General features: G+C 53.2%; 7 protein-coding genes and 1 non-coding gene across 8 annotated transcripts; 4 read left to right on the top strand and 4 right to left on the bottom strand.

The window, feature by feature from the left end:
• Window positions 1-1,178: 1,178 nt before the first annotated feature.
• PSE1 (importin subunit beta-3) lies at window positions 1,179-6,589 on the bottom strand. The gene is made up of 5 exons (XM_062891035.1): window positions 4,901-6,589; window positions 4,616-4,835; window positions 4,385-4,560; window positions 1,826-4,329; window positions 1,179-1,758 (listed from the first exon to the last, which is right to left on the bottom strand). The coding sequence occupies exons 1-5, from the start codon at window positions 5,084-5,086 to the stop codon at window positions 1,545-1,547; spliced, it is 3,300 nt and encodes a 1,099-aa protein (XP_062742191.1). The 5' UTR covers window positions 5,087-6,589; the 3' UTR covers window positions 1,179-1,544.
• Window positions 5,995-8,902, top strand: SDS23 (cell separation during budding). The gene is made up of 3 exons (XM_062891036.1): window positions 5,995-7,262; window positions 7,331-7,797; window positions 7,863-8,902. The coding sequence occupies exons 1-3, from the start codon at window positions 6,915-6,917 to the stop codon at window positions 8,587-8,589; spliced, it is 1,542 nt and encodes a 513-aa protein (XP_062742192.1). The 5' UTR covers window positions 5,995-6,914; the 3' UTR covers window positions 8,590-8,902.
• On the bottom strand, window positions 8,834-10,564 carry QC762_506160 (uncharacterized protein; the record flags this gene model as incomplete). Its single annotated transcript, XM_062891037.1, has 4 exons — window positions 8,834-9,304; window positions 9,361-9,733; window positions 9,783-10,336; window positions 10,406-10,564. 4 exons carry the CDS (start codon window positions 10,562-10,564, stop codon window positions 8,933-8,935), a joined length of 1,458 nt encoding a protein of 485 aa, XP_062742193.1. The 3' UTR covers window positions 8,834-8,932.
• Window positions 10,565-11,060: 496 nt separating this feature from the next.
• Window positions 11,061-12,604, bottom strand: QC762_506170 (uncharacterized protein; the record flags this gene model as incomplete). Its single annotated transcript, XM_062891038.1, has 3 exons — window positions 12,194-12,604; window positions 11,328-12,142; window positions 11,061-11,267 (listed from the first exon to the last, which is right to left on the bottom strand). Exons 1-3 carry the CDS (start codon window positions 12,315-12,317, stop codon window positions 11,061-11,063), a joined length of 1,146 nt encoding a protein of 381 aa, XP_062742194.1. The 5' UTR covers window positions 12,318-12,604.
• A 1,930-nt stretch (window positions 12,605-14,534) lies between these two features.
• Window positions 14,535-17,420, top strand: QC762_506180 (uncharacterized protein). Its single transcript, XM_062891039.1, has 2 exons — window positions 14,535-15,480; window positions 15,538-17,420. Exons 1-2 carry the CDS (start codon window positions 15,195-15,197, stop codon window positions 17,313-17,315), a joined length of 2,064 nt encoding a protein of 687 aa, XP_062742195.1. The 5' UTR covers window positions 14,535-15,194; the 3' UTR covers window positions 17,316-17,420.
• A 51-nt stretch (window positions 17,421-17,471) lies between these two features.
• OTU1 (ubiquitin-specific protease otu1) lies at window positions 17,472-21,868 on the bottom strand. The gene is made up of 3 exons (XM_062891040.1): window positions 19,380-21,868; window positions 18,712-19,299; window positions 17,472-18,662 (listed from the first exon to the last, which is right to left on the bottom strand). Exons 2-3 carry the CDS (start codon window positions 19,058-19,060, stop codon window positions 18,067-18,069), a joined length of 945 nt encoding a protein of 314 aa, XP_062742196.1. The 5' UTR covers window positions 19,061-19,299; window positions 19,380-21,868; the 3' UTR covers window positions 17,472-18,066.
• On the top strand, window positions 19,869-24,891 carry QC762_506200 (uncharacterized protein). The gene is given in 6 exon segments (XM_062891041.1): window positions 19,869-20,013; window positions 20,021-20,599; window positions 20,665-20,767; window positions 20,851-21,688; window positions 21,762-22,321; window positions 22,684-24,891. Coding segments are annotated over 5 exon segments (3,156 nt in total). The 5' UTR covers window positions 19,869-20,013; window positions 20,021-20,132; the 3' UTR covers window positions 23,872-24,891.
• Window positions 24,892-25,434: 543 nt separating this feature from the next.
• On the top strand, window positions 25,435-25,505 carry QC762_0081370. Its single transcript has one exon. It is a non-coding gene; the product is annotated as a tRNA-Gly (tRNA).
• The last annotated feature ends 272 nt before the right edge of the window (window positions 25,506-25,777 follow it).

Below are 25,777 nucleotides of genomic sequence, written 5' to 3' on the forward strand. Positions count from 1 at the left end.
TTACACACCCGTTTTCGAGATGCCCAAAGCAGGGTTTAGGTATAGAGACAGGGACAAGGAGAGGATGCGGACGAGAATGGGAAATGCTGGGTTAAGGTAAGGTAAGTCGACGTGGAGACAGACAGACAGAGGCAGATGGACGATGTCGTCCGAGGTTTGGCGCCGTTGTTGCTGCTGGTTGCGTGTGAAAGCGGTCCGCCGGGGCGTTGGTGCCAGGTCCCACGACACGCGAGACGAGGCAGCTATTCGACGGCGAGAGTGTGCGATGCAGATGGGCGGGCGGCGGCAGGCGGACGAGGACGTCGGACGTCGTCGGGATGCGGTTGATGATAAAGGTGCAGTAGTGAGTGGAAAGTTGACTCTTTGCAGCGCACAACGGGGTTAGAGTCCCCGGATGTTCCTCCCCCCCGGTTCCCGTCCTTCCTCAAACCCACCCGCTGGCAGCATTCCTAAGCGGGCAGAGCGGGGCCACCCAGGGCACACCGGCGGCCGTGGGGATTCACAAGTCCCCGTCCGAGCCCAATCAGACCATTCAGATGCTGCCCAGAGAGAGGGGATAATTGGAGAACACGCCACTCAAACCCCCTTACGTAAGCCTGCCGGAGAGACACCCCACTCTTGTGTAGCCCGTCCGTCTCAAGGGCTTCATTGGCTGAATGAAACAATGGATGCGCTTTTCAGAGTTGCTGATGGAAGATGCTCAGCATTTCCATCCATCATCCCATTCCCCGACATATGCAATGCCAGTCCCCCATAGGTAATAGGCCCCCATGCTCAGTCTCCGGCTCCCCGCGCCGCAGCAGACAATGCCATGCTGCTGTGGCAAATGCCATCCCAATGATCCCCATCCCAATCTGTCATCTCACATTTCTCCATCATCCCAAGCCACACGCCCATACCCATCCGGCCCATGGTCCGTCCATATGTCGGCAGTTCGATTGGTCTAGATCCATTGCCGCCACCCTTCAAAACTGTCTCTCTCGCTTTCTCTCGGCCGGGATGCAATCCGACCTACACAATTCCCGTGTCAGCTTCCATGTCCGGCGTTGGCGAACCCCTATTGTGTCCGCTTCGAGCCCGATGACGTGTGAAGTCATACAAAGCCGTTCGACCCTGCCAAGGCATTGCGGGCTGAGAAGGACCCTTCATCACTTGCTCTGCTGGGACTCTGCCTGTTGGCCGAGAGACATGTGAATATACGATTACGCCCAAAGGGACCTAGAAATATGTAACTGTTTTTTTTTGTTCGCTTCATGTTGATTCGCTCTGAGACATGTCGAAGCGGAAGCTTTACCTGGCTAATATGACATGTAACTCGTACACGCCAATGACCGATCGGACGAACAAACATGGTATCATGCCCGTGAACTCCAAAAAACTTCCTCCTCCGTCCCTGCCCCTTTTCTCAATCCCAACTATCCGACCCTCTCCTTCAGGGTCCTAAACTCCTATCCGCGGCCTGCCCTTACACGCGTGTCTTTGCCAAAGGATAGCTTCACTCGCAGGTACTGAGGTATCGCGTCCATCACTACCGGGCTTGGGAACTAACCGAAATGGGCGCGGATGGTTTGCTGAGCCTCGGGTGAGAACTGAGAGAGTAGTGGTGATGGGTCAGTGCCGGTGCCCTCCAAGAGAAGCTTGGTCGCTGCCACTACACGAGCCGCATTCTGCCCGCTCAGCGTCTCTCCCTCGAGAGCCTGTGCAACGTAGACGAAAATCTGTGCGGCCCGCCCGGGCGCGGCGATGGAAGCATGTTGCCTACAGGAAGCTATTAGTCCAGAGTACCTTGTGAATCACATGACTCATGGGAAGAGCGGTAACTTACTTGCTAATCAAGTCGGCGAGATAGAGATAACCATATGGTGCTGCTTCCTCGTCGTTGCAGATGGGGAGGTAATTTATCCACTGATCAATGATTTGGTTGGCGTTTGGCACTGCCGAGGCGTTGTAGTGCAGGATCTTCGCAATGGCAGCGCATGCGTTCTCGGTGGCGTAAACATTGTCTTCGTTCCGCGCATCAGGGACCTGCATGAGCTGGAACAAGTACTGCAGTGTTCCGGCCAGGAACGTGGCCCACTGCTCACCACCATGACGAGCAGCCACACCGATGCCATAAGCCGCAGCCTGGCGGATAGCCGGCGAGGGGTCCTGGCAACCACGCACGAGCGCCTCGCTAATCATAGGAGCATAGTTGCCACTGCGGGCACCGCAGTACTCAAGGACGTCGTCCATGATGCAAAGGCCCCATTGACGCTGCGTTGGGTCATCCGACTTGAGGAAACCTTGATATGTGTCGGCGAGACGCTCAAAGTAGGGGAGGAAGCTCTCGCCGTGGTGTTTGAAGACGCAGTGGAAGGCCTTGTTCATATCCGAGAGAAGAGTCTGGTCGTCCTCGATAGCCATCAAGAGTTCCTCAGCGTCATCCTCGGCATCGTCAGTACCACCAGCGCGGTGCTCCTCTTCGCGCTGAGCAACACGGTCCTTGTAGTCATCAAGGGTAGAAGTGACTGAATCGATAAACTTGCCCATGCGCTCAGGGCTAAGGCAGGGCCCACCGATAACCTCGACAGACTCGTAAAAGCACTGATACATCTCCGCCAAGGTATCGACGGCGGGCTCAGCGGAAAGAACTTCAAGGAGCTTGTCAATGGTCTTGTCCCACAAAAGCCTGAGCTGGTCCGAGGCGGGTCCATATGCTTTCTGGACGCAGCTCAGAAGCTGTGGCACGAGCTTGGCAGAAACATATCTGACAGGATCATGGAAGAAGAATGCCAGGCCGGGGAGAGCGATCTTCTCCATGATCTGATCGGCATAGGGCGCAAACTCATCCTCAAGAACCTGGGCGTAAACAACCAGGAGCTCAATGGCCATATGTTTGTCCTCCATCGAGCTAGTTCTGATTCCAATCGTCTTTCCACGAAGAGGCACCAGCTCCCAGCCATCTTCTTGCTGGAACTTCTCAACCTGATCCTCGTCGTCGAGAAGCTGAATGTCAGCCTTGGCGCTGGCCATCTCGAGAAGAGGAGGCATGACCTTGGGCAGACAAGGGAGGAAATTTTTGCCCATGACGCGGCACATTCTACCCCAGCAGTGCATAAGATACTGGGCCTGAGGGTCATCGGCCTCGGTAACATTGTCCTGAATGGATCCGAGAAGTTGGACAAGCATGGTGGCGTCGTTGCCCAAGCGCTGCTGGCCAACAGCGAGAGCAATGAGAGTCGCGCACTCCATAGCCTTTGCGCGAAGGAGGCGGTACTCCTTGTCGTTCTCGCGCTGCAATACGCTAACCAACATGGGCATCAGAGTATCGTAATATCTGGCAAACGCCTGCTCGGCCGCGTCGGCAATAGTGGCGATGGTCGAGAGTGCTTGCTCCTGCACGTACCGCTTCTCGTTCTGGAGGAGCTCATAGAGCTTGGTGAGGAGGCCGTCCAGGTACGGCTCCAATACGCTCTTCTCGGCCTCTTCACAAAAGTTGACCAAAGCGGCCGCAGCGTGCGACTTGACTCTAGCCTCGGGCGAGTCCAAGACTGGCACGATAGCGGTCAGAACAACATCGTAAAATTCCTGTTGCATCTTCGGCGCAAAGTCAGTGCTCATCTGGCCCAGAGCATTGCACCCGGCCCATCGGACACGAGGATGGGGGTCCTTCAGGGCCGGAACAACGAGCTTCAAAACCTGCTCGAGTTCCCCAATCATCTGGTCGCGACAGCCTTCCGAGATGGCAGAAATAGCCATGAGAGCCGCGTGCCTGTCCCTCCAAGCAGGGGACTGCATCATGCGTGGGAGCCAGGCAAAGGTGGGCTGCAATACGACCATGCCTCCCATCTTGTTCGCCAAGCGGTCCATGCAGTGCTCTCCAGCTACGTGGTTGTTGTCACTTTCCTGGTCTTCAAGATCGTCGGCCCCAAGCCAATCAGCAGCATCATCGTCATCCTCGCCAATGTCGGTCATCAAACTGAGGCACTGAGTGATCATATCCTCGGTGTACTTGGGATCTTTTCTGCACATGGATGGAGCGTAATCAGCGAAAGTAGCCATGAGCTCCAAAGCATTCTGTCTGCAAAGGTCACTAAGCTCCTTGTCTTGGATCACGGCGATGGAGAACTGGACGAGTCCGCTGAAGTTTGGCTTGAACATCTTGGGCGAGCTTTCGGCGAGGTCGATGAGGGCCACCAAACCTTTGCTCAAGTCGTCGGAATCTTGAGCTTGCTTGATTGGTGGCAGAATGTTGAGAATTTCGGGAAGGAGACCAAAGTACTTGGCCTGGTTCTTCCTGCTGAGGTTGCGGAAGAAGGAAGCGAAGGCCTCCATGGCGGCAAGGCGAACCTATTCATGTCAGTACAACAAACCCTCAACTATTTTCCAAACAGGACTTTCATACTGAAACTGATTCGTCCTTGAAGGCCTGGGCGAAAACGCCAGCTACCTGCTCCTCATGCTGTCTCTCAATAATGCCGGGGGTAGTTGTGAACACTCGGAAGGCGGTTTCGCGCTTGCCAGCATCAGGGGCCTGGCTGAGCTGAAAGAGCACCTGCAGCAGGTCTGGCCAGGAATCGTCTACAAGCACGTTAGTGGTGGCGCAATTCAGGAGGAAAGGCAGGTCTAGACGAACTGCTATCGTAGTACTGTCTGGCAATCTCGGCAACCGCGTCACTGATCTTGTTCCGGACGTTCTTATCTGTCTCGGCAAGCAATGTCTTCAGAAGCTCGTTGCGGATGGCCTGGCAAGACACGGCTCCCAGGGAGATGAAGAGGTCAACATTTTCGGAACTTGGTGTTTTGCGAGTCTTGGATGCTATGCGACGGAAGATGACAGCTGCAAATGTGCGAACCTAGGAAACAAGATATCAGCATGATGGCGTTGGTTCACAGGCAAACCAGAGAGGACGAGACGTACCGAGACATCAGGGGAGCTGCTGATCTGCTCGGCCAAGCCCATTAATAGGTATTCTGGCCGCTGGCTTGTCCACTGATTCTGCAGAACCTCCTCGGCTTGTGAGCGGACAATGTTGTCTGATGACTGAAGCTGCTGGAGTAGCTGGCCCAGTTGGGCGCTAACATCTGCGGGCAGAACAGAAGACATGATGTTGTCTGAATCTAAGTTGTATGAGCTGAGAGGCGCTCAAGGGGCCTGCCGATGCCGTCGTGCTCCAAAGTGGACGTCGTCTGTTTTAGTCAGGACAAAACCAAACTGAGACGTCGAGTGAGCTTTGGGCTCCGGATATGGAAGGACGCGTCGGCGGGATCGTCGCTACCTGGGGAGGAGGGGGGGCGCTAGGCTGGTCGTCTGGAATGTCGAGGGCGAGATGCTCTGTGGGAGACGCGTCGGGAGTGAAAAAGCGCGGCGGTTTGTTTAAGTGGGTAAATGTTGTTGACTCTCTGGGCGAGTCGTCGTGAGAGGGGGGTTTTGGTCTATGAAGTGGGAGGGAGAGGGGAGTGCGACGATGGTCAATAATTTTTTGATTGGGTCAGGGCTGTTGAGGAGTGGGGGAGGGGCAGTCGAGACAGCTGGCGGAAGGGAAATTTGGTGTTCGTGCAGTGCCAGCGGGTCCCGCAGTTCTACTCAGACAGAATCTCCCAGGGTAGTCTAATCTGTCTTGACAAGAGAGGATGACGGTCGAATGCAATATGTGGAGAGAGGGTTAATTTTGTATTTGCAAAGCAAGGGAAAAAGCCACAAGCAACAGAGGGTTTTGAATGTTCACAAGCTTTAGTTCCGGGTGTGGCTTGTGTGTGTGGTTGTGGTAACAACCTTTAGTGGGGCTGAATGAAGGCGAAACTGAAATATGGTCGTCTGAGTGTGAACACGAGCAAATGGCGTGAACGCCTATCTCTCAACAACTGATGCCTGGCCAGCAGGAAAGATAAATATCTCTCCCGACGTGGCTTGTGTGTAGAAATCTGGAAATTTCATTCATCTCACTTCCATGGCTTAAAGTATGATAGGGCTGAGATTATAGGCCGGCTAGGCAGGTTGGTCACTTGTCACTCACTGCCCTTGCTTGAACTTTATGGTTGGGTGACAACGCATCCAGCTCGTTCCTGACATCCAATTCCATGGATGCCAGCTGTCAGCTTTTCCATTTGCAGTGCACGCCGCCCAAACCACCAACGCCCTCCGGTTGCTTTTAGTTTTCACCTCCAGCTTCACAAAGGAAACATTTCCCACGATGATACCGGGAGCTCTATTAGGTGGTGTCATTGGTGGGGCATATCTATCACCAACATAGTGTAGAGAGGAGTGTGCGATCTGCATGAGGTACAATCGGGACGATATGCCTGTATTTTGCATCCCGGACTTTAAACATGTTTACTCTCTCTGGAGATACTACAGCAACCGTTGCAGCGAGCCGGTGAACATGTCGATGGTACCGCCGGCGTCAAAGACAACCGTCACGCTGGGCTGTTGGGCCAAGCGGCGATAACAGCGAAAGGTGATTCCGATAAGAAATATTGCGGGGTTGTAGGGTCATCAGGCCAGGGCTGGCCTGACATTCACAACAGGATATCGGGAACAGAGGAGGTGATGCCGGAATATACAGAAACCCCAGCACAGCCTCCAAATATCGCCAGTTGTCTCTGAAAAGTATACAGGTTGTCCAGCCAGGAATCACCGCGTTGCTCCCCTCTGCTGCAGCATGGATCTGTTTATGATTCTGATGCTGACCCCGCATCGCCCTGGAGCTCCGTCATAGCACCCGTGCCACCCTTGTTCAAAGCGACCACCTCAACAGACAGTCAGAGACAACACCCACTCGTTGTTCCTCTCCTTGACCACCCAACAGTGACCTGACCTGACCTACAGCTGTGACACAACTCTGAATCCCAAACTTTGGCATCTCAAATAAGCCCACCGTCGAGTCTTACATAAACCGAATCCTATCGAGAACTATCATCAGCTACCACCCACCATGGACATCCCTGGTGCTCAAGAGAGCGCTGCCAACAGCTCCAACAGCTCACTGGGCGCAACTCTCTCGACTTCCCAGACTGAGCGCAACAAATCTGGCCATATTGCTGCTCATAGACAGAGCTTTGCCGAGGACCAGAGACGCCCTCCTCCTTCCCCTCGCAGCCATCGACACCCATCTCTCACCCAACAAGCCGTCCAAGAGCTTATGAACCACCCCCCAATCAACCGACACGCCAATCCCCAGTATGCCGGTAGGAACTGGCAGGAAATTGCAGTCGGGGAATTGGCTGTGGCAGATGATGTGAAGTGGACCGATCTTGACGAGAGTGTTCAGGATGCCACGCTGGTATGTTTCTTAGCTACTTACTCCAATGCGACCCGGCTACTCCATGCTGATACCTCACCTCTCGGTAGACACTCCTCAAAAACCATCCCACCAATGCGGTCCTTGTACGAGAGACCCCCACATCAAAACGAGCCATCTCCACGTTTGACTACAGCGATCTGAACGCCTACTTATTGGTGGTGGTCGGGCTTGCGAAACCTGAGGAGGAGCGGATCGAGCTATACGACCACATCGCGAAGAGTGCCCAGGCCCAGACACCTGTAGCACTCCGGGAGATCCAGCCTATTCTGAAGAAGAGCGAACTGGTAGCTTTGCCGGCCGAGGCAACTTTGGACGCGGCTGTGGAGGTTTTCGGAAGCGGCATCCATCGGTTACTGATTACCAACAGCGCTGGAGAGGTTATTGGAATTCTGAGCCAGCTCCGTCTGCTCGAGTTCTTCTGGAAGGAAGCGGTCAATTTTCCTGTTATTGACCGTCTGTACGGGAGCGTGCTGCGAGATCTTCAGATTGGTAGCACTCAGATCATCGCTGTCAAGTAAGTCGTCGTCGCATCACTTGCTAAGTTCCTGTTCCGGTTATCGGGCTAACTTGGGATCCTAGTGCCGATGGGCCTCTCGCTGATGCCCTTCTGTTGATGCACAACGAGGGCCTGACTTCGGTTGCAGTGGTCGATCAAGGCCTCAACGTGCTCGGGAATATTTCAACAGCAGATCTGAGGCTTTTGACCAGTACGAACAACCTGCCCCTTCTCAAGCGCTCGTGCATGCACTTCATCAGTGTTATCCTCAACGAGCGTGGCGTCGAACATGGCCGTGATTCTTTCCCGGTTTTTTACGTCAATCCTTACTCCACACTTGCGCACACAGTGGCCAAGCTCGTTGCGACAAGATCTCACCGGATGTGGGTTGTCGAGACGGCTTCACCTTCCCCTAGTGCTCCCGCTACACCGTTACTCCAGCCGGTTCAGCTTGGAGTTACGGCTGCAACGGCTCCTCCACCTACGTCAGTCACTGGTGTTGGGTCGTCATCAAGCCCTGGCCCACAACCAACTGTTCTTGTTTCTTCGCAAACCCCCTCAGCGCCCCAATCGCCGCTGCCAGGACAGTCATTCTCTTCGGTGCCTTCTGCCAGCTTGCCTGGGGCACATGTTTCTGGGAGGTTGTCCGGGGTTGTCTCGCTGACAGATGTGCTGAATCTCTTTGCCAAATCGAGCGGGCTTCGGCCTTCGGATCCCTCGGAGCAGAGGGCTCGGAGAAGACGGAGCTCGAGTGCATCTGTCCGGCCAAGTTTGGATGCGGGGAGAGGAAGCGTTGACTTTAGGAGGTAGTACATCTTTTATGGCTGAAGCATGGAAAATACTGTCATTACTCAGCACGAGCCGCTCTCCTGTATTGTTGCATTGTGTTAGGAGGGGAAGAGAGTGGCATTTGCCTTTTTTGGAAGAAGAAAGGAGGGCATCATGACAGAATTCCTAATTATGCGAATCACACAAGTTTCATACTGTTCCTGGGAACGATGGCGAAAACAGACAGACCTATGATGATGATGACGGCATGGGCGGGACTCGTCTTGATAGCACAGAATCAACTGATATTAGAAGCTGGGAATAAAAAAACCTCATGAGTTTGTACTATACTAAAAACTTTGTGTCTCGAACCATTTTCGTCTCTCTACTCCTTATAATTCAACCCCCCACCAAAGCTAACCTCGCTGTTTTTGCCGGCGGTGGTGACCACCTCGCCTTCTGTCTTTCCGGTCTCAAAGGCGCAGCGTCCCATGTCTAGCTTTTTGACGGGGATGGCAGAGGGAGAGATGTCAAAGTCGAAGATGTCCATCGGCAGACCCAGGGTGGTGCAGGCGTTGGGGATGTCGACGATGCCGGCGACGTGGCCCTGGATGGGGGCGCAGGAGAGGAGGAGGTAGATTTGGTAGTCGGAGTAGCCGAAGCGGCGGAGGTATTCGATGCAGCGGAGGGTGGTCTGGCGGTAGGCCACCGCCACGTCGAGGTAGTGTTGTTTGCCGTGTTGGTCGACGGAGAAGCCCTAGGTACCTAGGCGTTAGCAAGAGGGATGGGGAGGGGGAAAGGGGGGGGGGTTACCTCAAAGTAAATGTACCTCCCTGGACCAAAATGGGGCTCTACCGGACCGGGGATGTAAATCGGGGATGTGAGAGAGAGCTGGGAAACGCCGGACTTGATGACGGAGAAGTTGATCGTGATTATCCCTGCCATCTCGATGGCGCCGCAAAAGGAGATCTCGCCGTCGCCTTGGGAGAAGTGGAGGTCGCCTACGGAGAAGTTGGCGCCGGGGACGTGGACGGGCAGGTAGACTTTTGAGCCGCGGGAGAGGTTTTTGATGTCGCAGTTGCCGCCGTGCTCGGGGCGGCCGGGGATTGTGCGGGCGCCTTGGAGGCCGACTTTTTCTTTTGTATTTGGGTCTGCAGAGCCGGCGTGGACGTTGAGGGGTTGGGGGCTGGGTGTTGGGTTAGTAGGGAAAGAAAAAGGGGGAAGGGGAGGCAAACGGCAGGGCGACGTCTCGGTCGAGCTTGTTGGCGGCGATGAGCTCGGCTTCGCGCTTGTTCCAGGTGTCGAGGACTTCTTGGGAGGGAGCACAGCCGAGGATGCCGGGGTGGATGAGGCCGGCGAACTTGACGTGGGGGATGTGGCGGGAGGTGCAGTAGATCCCTTCAAAATCCCAGATGGCTTTGGCTGCGGAGGGGTAGAGCTCGTCAAGGAAGCCACCCTTTCGTTTTGTTGTCAGCATGAGATGGGGAGAGAACGGGAGGAAAGGGCAACAAACACCATTGGACTTGTCAAAAATGCCCGTGAAGCCCCATGGCTGGTCCTCAAAGGGCTGGACATCCATGATCTCTACGAGAAGGGCATCACCTGGCTCGGCGTTTTCAATGGCGAACGGGCCGGACAGGTAGTGAACACGGGTGAGGTCGACATTCTTGATGTCGTCCGCGGAGTCGTCGTTCTTGATTTGGCCGCCGGTCCAGTCCAGACATTCAATCTTGACCGTCTCGCCATCTTTGATGGTGGCTGCTGGAGGGATGTCTGGGTGCCACCTGTTCTGTAGGAGGGTTCCTGGGTGTTAGTCAACATGTCCAAGATGAAGAAGGAGAGCCATGAGAAAAGTTACATGAAGGTATGGCTGCTCAGAAGCCGGCTTGTCAAAGTCAACCTTGCAAACGGTGCGGATAGCGGACTTGCCCATGGCTACTAATGAGGTTAAGAAAGACACGGGAAAAAGGAAGAGGAAAGTATCAACTGTTTGGATATTCAGTATCATACGCCTCATGCAAAACAGGACCCAGCTCTATATATACAAATCTCACGCATCCCTCGTGAAGCTACCCCGCATCCCATGTGTTCCTCTCTTCACCTCGCAGGTCATGTAAACCAAAGAGAACGACGTAATGACATCCAGAAAAGCCACTATCATCGTCCTGCAGGAGGGCTATCAGTGAACGCCGAGACTCTCTTGCATCCCAGACCCACGCCGTTGGAGGAAGCTACTGCAGCATTCGCAGTGTTCTTGGACGGCCCCCGCACGCTCCACCACGGCAGACGAGGTGGGAAGAGGGGCCGTGATAAGAAGGCTACTGCAAAGGTATCCATATACAAATAGGAATTGAGGCCGGAGATAACGCGGACTGCTGAGGTCCAAGCATCATCCATTGGCCAATAACAAAACGTGAGAGCAATGGCCTTGAGAAAAGAGATAGGAAATGGCATTTCCAACTTGGATCCGTCAGTCATCCTCATCTGTCAGAATCACTGATGCGAAAACCGCCTCATTGCTCAGTTATCGGTCTTGCCTCTGGGTGTGGATCTGTCTCGGAGTAGGCAGGCGGCTTGTCGTGGAGTGTATCGAGTTTGTCGAGGCTCAGGCTTAGGAACTTTTGCTTATTCTTCCACTCGACCTGACCGGCTGCAAACTCTTCGGCCTCGGCCGGGGCCGGAGGGGGGTCGGTGATCTTGGTAATGAGATAGGCAGTGCTCTGTTGGGTGTTAGTCATTACCCTCGTGGTTTCTTCGCCGGACAAAGGGAGAAGACTTACAGCTTCGGCAATGCCATAAATCAACACTCCCAACAATGGAGTCTTCAACAACGTGTAAAATCCAATGCCGAATCCAAACAAGAGCCCCTCACGGCTCCGGAACCACTGTTTCTTCTGCTCCTTGGTAAACTTGATTCTCGCAAAGTAGGGCTCCAACAGCTCTCTGACCAGGCCTCTACTAGCAAAGTAGCTCTGCAAGAAGATAACCAGATACCTCCTAGGCAGCAGAATCCCCGTTCCGAAGATAATCCCGGCCGGTCCCAGCCCGACAGCCTTGTTAAACGTGTAGAAACTAGCAGCAGGCAGCACAAACCGCCCCACATACGGCAAATAACTCAGCAAAAACACCCCCAAGCTAATCGCGCCCCGTCTCGCGAACCGAAACAGAAACATACTCACGTTCTCCGCCGTGCTCGTCGAGTTGGTGCTCCCATCGCTCTTCTTGTACAATCTCAGGCTGGGGTAGTACATAGCCCTCAGCTTGGACGGGTCCTCGTCATGCTTATGTTTCTGAATATACGTCATATCCACCCACTGCAGGCTATCCATGAACAAGTCGTCGAGAGTAGGTGTGATGTAGCGGACCAGGCTCATGAAGAAGAGGGGAAATTGGAGGACATGCTCTTCGATGAAGGTGAAGAATGACTCGTCCCAGGGGATGTTGACGAAGAAGGAGAGCACCCAGAAGAGAATCCGGAGGAGGACGAGAGGGATGACGATGAGAAGACGAATGGCGATTCCTGCTCCGACGGCGATGGCAGCTTGCTTGTAGTGCTCAGAAGTGAAGAGGCCCGGGTTTTGCATCGCGCGGTGGGCTGGTGGGTGTCAGAATCAAATCTCAAATATAGATAGGAGTGAAAACATACCACCAACCATGGTCAGTTGGGCGCCTCGGAGGATGGCGTTAAAGTCGAAGTGGGAGACATCGAGTTTCTGTTTGAGCTTGTCTTTGTCCAGCTGATCTATCAGCGGTTTTTGATTTGAAGCCATCTTGGCTGCGGGATTTGGTGAATGTCTGCCTGTTTCTGTCTTTGACTCTTCTGCTGTATAGTGAATGGTGTTGCTTGAGCCCGAGACAGCTTGATATACAGGTATGGATGTGTTTTAAGCTTCAAGCTTCAAGCTTCGAGGCGGCATCTAAGATGTGCCCCTGCCGATGATGTCAACTGTCCCAAGTGGACTGCTAGTAAAACTCGGCTAAGCCGGAAATGGGGTTGACGGGTCCTGGCCCCGCTCTCGAGGGTCGGATGGTAGCACAGATGCATATTTGATAAGGAGCTACGCTTAGATCACGTCGACGTTGGTGTTACGTCAAGTACCCTCAAACAGAATCAATTTCTGCGTCACAACGGAGCCTGGCTACGAGTTGACATAGCTTTCTTCTAAAGGTCGGCACGCCAACTAAACTTAGCGATCAGATCTAAAAAAGACTTTTAACATTAATTAAAGCTAAATATTCTGTAAATATATATTTGTTAAAGTTTTGGAAGACAGTGGGGCCACAAAGAACCAATCAGGACTGGACCGGGCGATCGAGCGGGGCTCACGGTCCAGGTGGACAGAACGGACCAATAATATGGGGACTGGGGACCGCGGCGGAGCTCACGGTCCACGGTCCAGCATCGGCTAATTAGGAGTGGACCGAGGACTGTCTGTAAGTTAACGGTCTACGGTCCTAAGGTCTATATATACAGAGAAACTAGCTAGTATAGATAGATAGTTCCGTTGTCACGGGTAGCACAGGTTGACAGGTTAATGACAGTAGTATTCAGCTAAGCTACAGTCTGGGCTCTATTCCGTCAGGTATGAGCAGGCTCTATTGTCAAGACGTAGCTCAAAGAGCTACAAACAGGTCTCGCGGCAGCGAGATGCAAAATCTTTCTAGTCGCATTGGCCCGTGCTCTGCACGTGCCAAGCTCCATCAGCGAGTCAACGACAGCCACGGAGCAACCGCCGTGACATCCGTAATATATAATATAAGTTATAATTGTTAATATTTAGACTGTTGTAATCGAGATAAGTTATTTATTATTGTTAACGTGTGGCACATAATAGGTGCCAGGTAAGACTCAGGTGTTGAGGTACTGGGAAAGTCTTTCAACTTCTTCCCCACAAACCTACCCGGGAGACATCAAAGGAAGATTTGTCAGCTGTCGAAGGATATCGAAGTCCATAGAACTTAGCTATACCATCCATAGTTTAGTTGTCCCACAGAATACCTTGCTACTCTATGGGGGCCTAGTGCCCCGCAGAGCCTGCTGGAAGACCAGCACACTTGTATAAGTAGACCTCTCCTCTCCTCTCAATCCTGTATGTAGAATAAGTAAGCATAAGCAAGAATATAAGTCAATGACATACATGCACTAAAAGCCTCTGTGTTAGACTACGTACAAGCACTCAAAGCCTCTGTACTGTGACGTCTTGCTCACTGTGATAACAGTGGCCTTGCTTCCTTCAGCACTGCTGTCGTATCCCCCTTTTCTCCAGCTTCCGCTACGCACTGCTACAAGCGCATAGTTCGCTGTAGCTCCCCTGTAGGTACTGTATCACAGACCTATAGGTGTGACGAACCCCTGTACAGAACCTCTGAAAGGGATACTGGTTGAAGGTAACTTCTGACAATTGGTTCGGTGCAGCTAAACAGTGCACAACAAGATGTCTCAATGTAAACACAAGATATCGTGAATACAAGTGTGAATTGCATACTGCGGAACTGTCTACCTACACCAGCCAGTTCCTCCGTATATATAGACCTCTATCCTCCAGGTACCTCCGTACCTGGCTCACCACGCTCACCAGTGAGCCTGGTGATCCGTCCTGGCTCACCACGCTCACCAGTGAGCCAGGTGAGCCGGCTCACTTCTGCCAAGAGTGAGCGCCCCACTGTCCTGCAGCCCCGTCGTCACATTCCACTTGATTGGCCACCACGGCCGGTGGCAGTCCCCACTCTTACCATATGGTTGGTCTGTGACAATGGGGCAACGCAGCAAACAGATATAAAACTATCTATATATTTTTTTATAGTTTTCACGTCTATAAAAAATCTGATGTATATAATAAAGACCTATTTTTACCTACATTTATAGACCTTTTATATTCGAAAACTTTAGCCCTAGTTCGAAGATATAGGGTGGGGATTTATTCTGGATGTGGTTAGCATGCCGACTTTCGGGAGAAAACCATGCCGGCGCGCAGCCGGGCTCGTCGCAACGGCCTACGGTGCCATAGTTCGCCGCAATGGACAGGAAACCCCGGCTTGTTGAAGGAGCTATGGGCGCTCTCCTGGGGATCCTGGACGTTAAATCAGACGTTGAATCAAATCTAAATTCTCGTCAGAAAGACCGGACAATTCCAGCTTGTCGAGAATTTTCAACGCCGTTTGTCCATCCTGTCCTGCCCTGCGTTTGCCGCGGCCGTTGCTGGAATCAATCCGACACGGCAGAACAAGGACGGGAGTGGGGCAGCTTTTCGCAGTTGCGCCCACGGCGGTTCGATCGGCGTCAGCTTTGCTCCCTTTTGGCCACTGATTGTCACGAAAGATACTGTACTGTCTTCAACTTCATCCGTTTGCCAGCTTCTTTGCACATTGTACTCGCTCTTTTCTTGTCGCATCCAGCGTCCAGCATCACTAGCCCGGCCCCCCTTTACAGTGCTGTCACGTAGCACCAGCAACTTCCCCGGCAAATCTGTCGATAGATCAGAATCATCGTCCCATTTCGAAACGCATCTCTTTATAACATCAGTTTCGCATCCGCATAGCCGCCGAGATCTCCGAGTCCAGTCTTCCTGTTGGCCTCCTCTCTCTGCGTCATGCCCGCAGCTCTTCAACCCACACGATCATGATTTACGACCTAGATTGAATGAACAATGGACTCCTCGCGAACACGGGGAGCATCTTTCACGGCTCCGCGCCGCGTCTTTACGGCACCAGTCCACCAGCCTGCGGTAGCGCCCCCGCGGCCATCTTCCTCCTCCTCCGCTTCGCAACCCACCGGCGGTCTCGTCGATACTCTTTACGACCATCCTAATGTGAAAATCGTTTCCTTCTCGGCAGGATCCCAGTTCCTTGCCATTGGCTCCAAAGGCACGGGTCCCGACATTGAGCCTGGCTCGCTATCTTGGTCCTCACAGTTAGAGCGGACCATTGCAGTCGGTACGTGAGACACAGCATCTGCCGTGGCAACTGAACTCTAATTCCTCATGTTTACAGGACCTTTCCGCATTTACCGCGCCCCTGGATCAGTCGCATTCCTGAGCTGCGGCTCTGCATTACAACCCATTTTGAAGAAGAGTCAGGTTTGGTGCGTGGACGAAGAATCCAGCAAGTTCGTACTACAGATACGACGCCCCCAGTATTGGCGGATTGAAGTACCAGTGAAGGATCCCGAGGACCAGCGACGAGCCGAAGTGTTGCGAGAGGTCTTTGACCAGATTCTGCAGTTTGAAAAGACTCCGTGTCCTTTCGCGAGGTCTTTCACCATTGACCTTCCAGAAAGCGCTCCTGTCAAGTTGAAGCCATGGACACTAGCGCGGAGATCCAGTGCCTGTCTCCCTGTGCGATCATCTACGCCAGTCGAGATTGCGCATATTCATCGGGGTCCACCACGAGGGTCGATTTGCCTTGGCGACCTGTCATTGAGTGAACAAGGCAAATATTTGGATTCGACACTGGAAGAAAACCCAAGAGAACACAAGGCAAAATCCCAAGCTCATGAGGGCTCGCCTGTAGGAGAGCCGAGCGGAAATGCGTTGCGCCCATCACCCCTTAAGATTAAGAAGACTGAAGAAAAGGGGTCTGTCACCCCTCCACAGCTCACAGTGGTCACGCCGCCCCCTTCAAATCCTAAAAAGACGAGGACTCCACGAGAAGTATCACCCAAGAGTGCCAGCTTTCAGTCACCAGAAAATCCTCAGGATTCCTTTCGCAGTCCGGATTCATGGGCTTCAAACTCTCTACCTTTGTCGCCACCCCTGTCCAGCCCAGGGTCCCCTCGAAGCTCTCTACCCTTCAGAACTAGCCTCCAGAACTCATGCCTTGATACCCCTACAGCACCCGTTGCAGCACCTAGCAACAACCTTACCACAGCCGCCAAGGCATCACAGTCATGGAGTATCTCCACCTCCGAATCCGGAAGGACGGAGAACAGCGAGGAAGCCACTCTATCCTCCTCCATCTCTGAATTGGAATGCTCCCCAAAGTCCAAGGCCCCAGCGCCAAGACAACAGTCTATTCCTTCCATTATCCACTCGGTCCCAGAAGAAGCCATCGAAGACGAGCCAGAGTACGAGTCCTTCCCCACAGCGTTCACCACACCAACTCCTACCATTTCCATCTCGCCATCTCCTTCCTCGACGACGATCACCACGCCCACCCAACAGCAACGCCGTCCGGGTATCCGCCGGGCTACTACTTCATCTTCGCTAGCCCCCGACCGTAGGGCGTTGTCTCCTCTCCCCCCTGCAGCGGACCTCTTCACCCCACGCAGCACACTCACATCTTCCCCACCTTCCAACCGCCAGATGCGCAGTTTGCCGATGATGGTGGTGCAAAAGACGTGTGAGATTCTGATGTCACCTCCCTCTCACCTCATCAGTCTGATGCTGAAGATTGCGGCGAGGATCTTGGCAGGGGAGTGGAAGGGGTTGATATTTGGATGGGGGGAGAAGGGGGAGAGGTTGGAAGTGGAGTGGGATTGGAGTGATGACGACATCAGTCCTCAGCAGCAGCAGAGAAAGAAGACGATGGGGACAAGGGCGAGGGGGTGGTCGACGCTTACGGTTAATAATAGTAATGGTAATAATGCGAATGAGAGGGTGGATGACTGGTGGTTGAAGAGGAAGAAGAGTAGGGATCGGATGGCGGGGACTTTCCCGGAGAGTGATGATGATGAGGAGGAGGGGGTTGATCCTCTCGAGGTTAAGAACAGGAGGGTGAAGGCGTTGAGTGGTGGGGAGGATGAGGATGCGATGAGCTCGGGGGTGGATTAGAGGCTTTACCCCCGGTTTGTTGTTGGATCATCATCATCTCCTGAGCTGTCCTCGCCTACGAGAAGGAAGAGGAGGGGGGTTTTTGAGGCGTTGAGGGAGGTGGGGGCTTTACTTGGGACTGGGGGGGGTGCTGGTGGGGGGGTTTCTTTTTGATGGGTTGGTTTGGATCTTGTATGATTAGTTCCTTTTTTTGGGGGGGATGGGGATGGGGGGGTAGGAAGAATCACAGGCTTCGTCAAGGTATTAAAGGGGGTACGGATCATGAAATGATACCTGGGCAATTGGGACAAGGGATATGATGGGGGTATGGGTGGATTGGGTTGATTGAGAGTACCATACATGCTATGAAGTACAAGCCGGACAGAGAGAGTTTGTGTTTGTTTGGTAATTTTGTGTATGAGATAATCAGAGAATGGTAGGGGGCGTCTGTTGGATAGGTGTGGTGCTTTTTGGAATTTGTATATGTATACGTAGAGTGAATATCCCTTGTTTAAGTACGCTCCTGGGAGATGGATGGGTGGACTGGACGGGGTTTTCAGACACGGCGGGAGAGAGAGGCAGAGAATGCACCACAAGCATATATTAACATCATGATTTATTTTAAACCCAAGGTTCTTTTCATTTAATACCCTCCTCCTCCCATCCCCAGCCTGTTTGCTAATGCATGCGTGCTTGTGTACAAATATATAAAATTGTTACTACCCCCCCTCTTCTCCCTTAGGTAGGTCGTTTGATGCGAAAGAGGCACAATCTACTGAATCGTCATCTCGCCAAACTCCTTGTGCCCCGTCTCCTTCTGGTGCACACCGGCCTCCTTCATCCCCTTGCCGATCCACTGGCACACTTCGCACTTGATGACGAAATCGGTTGTGTCAGTGTAGTAGTGCATCCCCTGGAGTTGCGCAGCGAGCTGCCTCGCCTTTGTGAGCACCTCCTCGTCTTGCGTGTCCCATTTTGTTACATCGCAGTCCACAGGGTAGGAGAGGTCAAGGGCAAAGGCGATGCGATCGTAGTGGATGCCGCTGTAGAGAATGATTATGCGGGTCTCTTTGCCCTCGCCAAAGCGGTCGACTCGGAGGGACTTGACATCGATGGAGGAAATCTCAATGTCGTAAATGTCGGAGAGGATGGAGAGCTCGATGGCGCCGCCCCAGGTGTCCTTTTCCATGAGATGGGAGCAATACTTCTGTGGGGGCGAGCCCAGGATGGCAGCGGTGTATTTTTCTGGGTGGGTGAGGATGTACTCGGTGATTTGGGCGCGAAGGCGAGAGGATGGGTTGTCGATGGAGAAAGCGCCTCCTACTGCGGTGAACATGCAGCTGTTGTCGTCGGGCATTACTCTTAGGACTGTGGTGCGTTAGCAGAGTTGGGAAGGTGGAGGGAGAAAGAGGCGTACCTATGTAACCGCCTCGGGAGGCCCACTCGAGGGATGTCTCATCGGGTTCTATCCCTTTAGGGACAAACGCTGGCTTCGCTGGCTTGGCTGGCTCTGGAGCTGGAGCAGGTGTGGTATCGATGGGTGCGACGACGATTGTCTCCCCATGGAGCTTCAGGTCTTTTATACTTGAGCTTTGTGAAGAGAGACTGATGTCCAGGTTCTTGAGTGGGTAGCCGTATTTCAGGCTGAACCTCTCCAGCTCGGTCTTTGATTTGATGAGCGCCACAAGGTCGGAGAGGGTCGACTCGTCCTCAACCTGGATTCGAGATTGCCCATTAGGGGCTCGGAGGGCGATTTGAATCATCATCTTGTGAGAGTGTGGTACAGGTTGAGGCCGAGGAAGGTATGAGTTGCCAGCTCTTGAGGAGGTTGTTGCTTGAGAAGGTTGAGGACGGAAATTATGCCAGACAAGTCAAATATATATACCGGCACCACGAGAGTAAGAGCCCCACAGTATCTGATTTGAAGTTAATGCCCCAAAGAAAGAAGTGAGTTGTGAGGCTCTTATCGTAGATCGTCTGAACCTTTGCGAGGTGAAGAGATGAGCTGGGGGAACATGTTAGTCTAGGTTCTTATCTGCGTTCTCTGAAGAGATGACACGATATCAGACGAGGGGAGTGACGCACCTATCAAGCAAGCCAGGGGCAAATCAGGAGCAATGAGTCTTGTGCCGTCGATTTTTTTTTTGACTTGGTAAACAAAAGCTTGCTATGAGTCTGATACCAAAGGAAACTGCCCGATTCGGAGCTCTCGTCTGGTTGGGCGTGAGATGTGAGTCGACGTCACAGCGGCAGTTGTTATCGATGCGGATGCGAGGTGGGTGTTAGCGATCGACTTGGGATGTCTTGTGAGCACTGTCTCAGAGCAAGAGATATAAGTGATAAAAAAAAGCTTCGAGAGCAGGTGAAGCCGCTGGGACTAGTAAAGACCGAAAGACAAACTTTTTAACAACAACGCCTGTTGGAGTCTCTCGTGATCCAACCCTACAACCTTGTGGATGGGCTTCCCAATGTCGTAAGCTACCAGCTGCCTCGGGCGTCACACGGGCCAGGGGCACCTTGGTGGGCAATATGCTTATATCCGATATGGGAGAGAGCAGGGGGTCCGTGCGCCAACCAAGAACAACGCGCTAGCTGCAAGGCCGGCCACAGCGACATCTCTGGGCTGGTGTCTCTCAGCTGTGGAGAAAGTCGCGACGGGACTTGACTCGGTTCAACACTGGCACACAGGCACATCTGGGCACAGAGCTCCCTCTCACTGGTCACTGGTCACTGGTCACTGGCACGGTCACTGGCACTTGTGGCTCCAGCCGGTTGAGGTACCCCCATCGAAACAGTGTCTTGGAAACCCTGCTCCTCCAAGTTCGTGTACCGAGTACGATGCCCACTTTGCGCGAACGTCCCAGCAGAGGCGATATCTCGCCCGCCAAGAAGAGCTCCGGAAACAGCTCCCAATTCTCACCCAGCACAAGCAAATCCGCCAGATCCTTCCTCCGAGAGAGTGTTCCCAGGGACGCCATCGAAGTCCGAGAAACGATAGAAGCCAAGGGCGACCAGGAAGAAGACGTCGACATGGCCGACGCTGACGCGCCGACGCGCCCAAGCATCAAGGGAGGCCCCGATGCCGACATCGAAATGGTTGATGCCGGAGCTGCCAGCATTGACGCGAAACCAGATGTCGATGCAGATGGCGACGTAGATGCTGATGGGGAGCCTGATGCCGACGGCGAGCCAGACGAACAGGCGCAAGAAGACCAGGAAGAATCAGACGAAGAGAAGGATATGCTCCAGCTCATCAGAGAAACATCCGAATACTTGTGTGGTTACACAATCAAGGTTGATGGAGAGTAAGTCTTATATCATTTGTCATGCGATGCGCCGCGATGCTGATTGGATCGCAACCAAAAAACAGAGACCACGAGATTGCCTCGGGGTTTCAGCGCCTCGTCAACAAGCGCAGCCTCCCAGACTATTTTGAAGTCATCAAAGAGCCAATGGCTTTTAGTACCATAAGAGTGAGTTGCCGTGGCTTACCCTGCTCCATCCTCCCAACGAGAAAAACGAGGGGCGGCTTGCTGACCTAACCGCATGGCTGCAGGGCAAGCTTAACAAAAGAACCTATACCTCGTTCAAAGAGTTCGTGCATGACGTGACTCGCATATGCCACAATGCGCAGGTGTACAACAGGCCCTCTGCTCCCATCTTTTCCGATGCTGGCCGTCTGCTGGAAGTGTTCAAAGAAAAGCTTGCAGAGCTGGTAAAGGACGGTGATATTACTGCAGAGGAAGCTGTGCTGCCGGACCTTGGACCACTGCCAGAGTTTGAAGATTCCCCTCACCCTGAAGACGACGAAGAGGAAGAGCAAGATGATGAGGAAGAGGAAGAAGATGAGGAAGAAGAGGATGACGATTCGGACGACGAAGGCAGGCGGCGTCGCTCAAGAAGAGGTGGGCGTCGGGCGAGGAGAGGCGCAGACAACGACGATGATCCTCACAAAAAGCGTGGCAGACCGCCCAAGGTCTTGACACCTCTGGAGGCGCGAACCCAGTCGCTTCTGAAGGGGCTGCGGAGGTTCAAGAGCGACGATGGCCAGCTGCGAATTTTGTCGTTCGAGAGGCTTCCTGACAAGGCTGACATGCCCGACTATTATGCCTCGATTCGAAACCCCATTGCGCTCGACACCATCAAGAAGAAGCACAAGCGCAAAAAGTACACCACCATCGACCAGGTCCTGCAGGATATAGAGTTGATGTTTGGCAACGCTCTGCAGTTCAACGAGGAGGGGAGCCAGGTTCATGAAGACGCTACCGAGTTGTTGAAGCAGGCGCGTCTTCTTACTGAAGAGGAGAAGGCCAAGCCTGACGATGAGTTTCGTGATGAGGATGGAAAGCTACCACTATCACATATCGAGCACAAAGGAGAGGTCTGGAGAGTTGGTAAGTTGCCCCCCTTGCCACCGCTGGGTGAAGGAAGACGCATAGATGCATACTGACTCCAATTTGGTTGAAGGCGACTGGGTCCATATTCGTAATGCGAATGACTTGCAAAAACCAATCGTTGCCCAGCTCTACCGGCTCTGGTCTGACGCTTCTGGTCAAAAATGGGTGAATGCGTGCTGGTACTACCGGCCGGAGCAGACAGTTCATCGCTTTGACAAGCATTTTTATGAGAACGAGGTAGTCAAGACGGGGCAGTACCGTGACCACCCCATTGAAGATGTCGAGGATCGCTGCTTCGTCATGTTCATCACGCGGTACCCCAGAGGTCGGCCGCGTGGGCTGCCTCGGGACAAGGCTGTGTATCTGTGTGAGGCGCGCTACAACGAGGAAAAGTTCAAGTTTAACAAGATCAAGACTTGGACCAGCTGTCTGCCAGACGAGGTGCGCGATCGGGACTATGAAATGGACCTGTTTGAGCAGCCACGGGTGCTAAGAAAGGTTCCCAGTCCCATCAAGCACCTCTTGCAAGCTGATGCTAAAGAGACCGACGACCTTCCCAAGCCCACCTGGAGGAGCATGAACGCGCCTCCCCTAATTGGAGCCGTCCACCGCCGGCCGCGCGAGCCAAATGTAAGTCTGGCTCCCTGTTTCTTTCCTTCCCTGAGTGTTTGTCAGGCAAGTGTCTGTTCGCTGCAGCCGGCTTTTACGGTTTGCTGAATTTTTCAACCCCACACTCTTCTCTTACCTCAGGTCGCTCTGGACAACTTGCCTCCCTTCCTTCATTTTGCCCTTTGTTGCCTAAGGCACAGCAAGCACACACACACACACCACATCAGGCGCCTATCTCATCTCGTCTTCTCATAATCTCATCCACTCTTCCCTTCATTACCTACTCCATTCTGCCACAACCACAACCACAACCACAATCACAATCACAACCACGACCAACCCGCTTGTTCCTGTCCGACCATAAGCTGACATTTAGCCCAAAGGAGTCGCCTCCCCCCGCTCCGAATCCCTTGCTGCACACAGCGGTCGCACCTGTGCCGCTGGCCATCGGACCTCCTCGTGTCGCCATGAAGGTCGAACATAGTGTCGCGGGAGCACCGCCCTATCAGCACCATGCTGCCGTCGCGCCTGCGCCCATCCACTCGCCGGCTTCTCACTATCGCATGCAGCACTTTGTGCCACAACAGCCACCGCCCTCGGTCCCCAGTCCTCACCCGGCACCGCTCCATCTCCAACCCCAGCCCCAGCAGCCGATGCCAATGCACGTGCCGCCCCATCCTGGTATGGGACAGCAAATGCAGCCAAGCCCACACTACCCACCCCATGGGTACCCACAACAGTACGGCCCGCAGCAGCCACCGGCTCCGCCGCCGCAACCACTTCACTATCAGCAACACCCTCCACCACCCATTGCGCCCGCTTTCGAGCAACATCAACATCACCCCCAGCACCACCGCCAAGTTCATCCCGCGCCCCCCGTCATGACACCCTCTCGCCCACCCATGGCTCCCGCCCCCAGCATCGCACCTCTCGCGCACCCCAACGGCCCACCAGCCAATGTGTACAATCCGCCTAGGGCTCCAGAGGCGTATACTCTCGCTGAGCACGCCGACGCGGCCATCCCCAAGGAAGTCCGTGAGCAGTTTCAACGCGACGAGAATGGTCGTGTCTTCTTTTTCACGGCCCCTCCGCTCAAGCGCGCCAACAATGGCGTCTCACAAGAATATGCCCACCTGGGTCACAGCGTGGAGCACCTGGCCAACATCAAACAGATCCGTGCAGAGCGCGCGCGTAAACGCAAGGAGAGGGACGAGGCTCTTGCCCGTGAGCATGAGGCCAACAAGAAGCGATCACCAAGCGAAGAGGCGTCCGCGCAGAAATCGATTGAGCAGGAGCAGCAAGCCCGAGCACAACTGATGGAGAAGGTCATTCTTGATTGGTGTGCGGAGCTCAACAAGGGCACCGAAGCTCTCGAGAAGGATCTTGGTGAAGGGTGGAAGGAGATGATGCAGCAGAGCCGGGAGGAGAACAAGGGCTTGACGGAAGAAGAGATCAAACAAAAGAATCTGCGGTGGTTTTACGAGGACCTCGAGAAGACAGGCAAGATCACGTCAGAGAAGCGAAAGGAGATGGAGAAGATGTTTCTGAACAAGAAGCATTTGGAGGCTTGATTGGCTGGTTTTTATTTCATTGTCTGGGTACTTGTGAGCTTTGGAGTTGGTGTTGGAAGGGAAATTTGATACTGGCAGGCAAGGCAGGGCGGGGAAAAAAAGCGAGAACAGGAATACCTTTTGCGCGGATTCCGGATATCAATGCGTAGCGTATACTGAGGGACTACTACTAAATGGGTTATTGTTTGGTTTTGTAAGATGTAATGAAGGACAAGAAATGCAGGATCTTGATCAATTGCGGTGGTGAGAAACAGCGGGCGGTGAAGCAGTGCGTGACACGTTGGCATGTTCAGAGCTTGTGGTTGGTTATCGAGAGCGCCTTGCTGACTGCGCGTCCGCCGAGAGGATCTACAAGATGAGATGGGGCTCTCCAACATCTCTAGAACACTGATCTCCCTGATCTTCTAGATAATTGCGGGAACTTTCTGCACAGCCTGCTGGAGATAAGATGCGTAAGCTTCTCTCTCTGAGCCTCGTCTGAAGTGAGCGCGCTGAGACATGGTATGTAATGATGACGTTTGGAGAGGGGTCCGCTGCTAATCACTCTGGTGATGAGAAGATAACAATCAGACAATGCTGGAAGTATAGATATAAAATCATCGTTCTTTCTGTGTTCTAGATATGCGCCCTTGGATTTTCTTCTCAAGTTCAACCTATCATTGTAACAAGTTAAGAATTTCCCTCTACAGTACCGCATGAAACGTAATCCACCCAGCACCACAACCATCACCAACAGCTCGGAGACGAACACAAGCACGACGAACATGCAGCCAGAGTTTGTACAGCAGAGACAAGACAGCGGCAGCGGCAGCAACAGATTTTCGGGGCTGTTTGGCAGGGAAAATAACAATAATAATATGGGAGGTGGGAACGCGAATGAGTACGAGCGGCGGCAGACTCGGGCAGGGTCGGTTATTACGGATGTGAGCGTGGGTGGTGATGATTCTTCTTCGAGGAGGTCATCTGCTACGTCTGAGAGCTCGGAGGTGTTTGTTTCGCGACAAGTGGAAAGGCAGGCTCGGCCGTTGGAGGGAAGGAAGGAGAATAAGAGGGTGGGAAGTTGGAGGGGGGGGGAGGGGGCGTTCATCGGAGGTGCGTTGGAGATTGCGTTTGATATTTAGGTTGTTTGTTTTGGGGGAAGGGGGTTGCTTGTTTGGATGTGATGTGATACAATGGGAGGAAGGCTTTGCTTTTGACTGGCGTTGATGTAGACAAGACTGGCAAATTCTGAGCTTCTTATTTTTGGCCAAAACCATGGTATCAGGGATGTATGTCCAAAGGGAGAATCTTGAAGGGGAAAAAAAGAGAGAGCATTTTAGGAGATTCAAGGATATGTTAAAGTCAATTCATGTTTGCTTGCTGAATAAAGTCTTCTTGTCTCCTGACGAGCTAGAGAAAATGGCTAGTAGGCTATCCAGAACGTCGTATCGACTTGGATGCTATTTTGAGTGGGTGTAGAATTTTTCCATTAATGTTTTGGAAAAGGAGATAGACGGGAAACAGGTCGGCATTCTTTTTTTATGCAAAAAGTCAAAATGGTATGTAATGGCAACAGCCAAAAGATGCATCAGCCGTGAATCGAACACGGGGCCCATCGATGGCAACGATGGATTTTACCACTAAACCACTGATGCTGGGAGACATCCTTGAAGGGATTGTGGAGGTGCCAGACAGAAAATCTGCTTTTGTCACGGAACTCTGTGTTTCCGTCGATGCAGAAAAAGTGTAGCTGTGGGTGAAGTTTTTCAGCCCCACAGCGAAGTGGAGTGGTGATACTTTCTTGGTGGGTTGCCCTGGCAAGACCTGCAGCAACAGCGACCCAGTGACCGTTGGGCCGGGTCTGAGTGGAATGGAGGCACCTTGATGGCCGCTTGGACATGCTATGGTTTCCTTGCAGATTGCGAAA

This window comes from Podospora pseudocomata, chromosome 5 (genome assembly GCF_035222375.1).
Source record: "Podospora pseudocomata strain CBS 415.72m chromosome 5, whole genome shotgun sequence".
NCBI classification, from domain to species: Eukaryota; Fungi; Ascomycota; class Sordariomycetes; order Sordariales; family Podosporaceae; genus Podospora; species Podospora pseudocomata.

Bases quoted from the DNA above. Each gene is read 5' to 3' on its own strand.
- PSE1 (XM_062891035.1), bottom strand. From the start codon at position 5,086: ATGTCTTCTGTTCTGCCCGCAGATGTTAGCGCCCAACTGGGCCAGCTA. The intron at 4,561-4,615 runs GTTCGTCTAGAC...ACGTGCTTGTAG, and splicing joins CAGACAGTACTACGATAGCA to ACGATTCCTGGCCAGACCTG. The intron at 1,759-1,825 runs GTAAGTTACCGC...AGCTTCCTGTAG, and splicing joins CTCGCCGACTTGATTAGCAA to GCAACATGCTTCCATCGCCG.
- OTU1 (XM_062891040.1), bottom strand. From the start codon at position 19,060: ATGATGATTCAAATCGCCCTCCGAGCCCCTAATGGGCAATCTCGAATC. The intron at 18,663-18,711 runs GTACGCCTCTTT...AACGCACCACAG, and splicing joins CTCCCGAGGCGGTTACATAG to TCCTAAGAGTAATGCCCGAC.
- QC762_506180 (XM_062891039.1), top strand. From the start codon at position 15,195: ATGGACTCCTCGCGAACACGGGGAGCATCTTTCACGGCTCCGCGCCGC. The intron at 15,481-15,537 runs GTACGTGAGACA...TCATGTTTACAG, and splicing joins AGAGCGGACCATTGCAGTCG to GACCTTTCCGCATTTACCGC.
- SDS23 (XM_062891036.1), top strand. From the start codon at position 6,915: ATGGACATCCCTGGTGCTCAAGAGAGCGCTGCCAACAGCTCCAACAGC. The intron at 7,263-7,330 runs GTATGTTTCTTA...ACCTCTCGGTAG, and splicing joins GTGTTCAGGATGCCACGCTG to ACACTCCTCAAAAACCATCC. The intron at 7,798-7,862 runs GTAAGTCGTCGT...TTGGGATCCTAG, and splicing joins ACTCAGATCATCGCTGTCAA to TGCCGATGGGCCTCTCGCTG.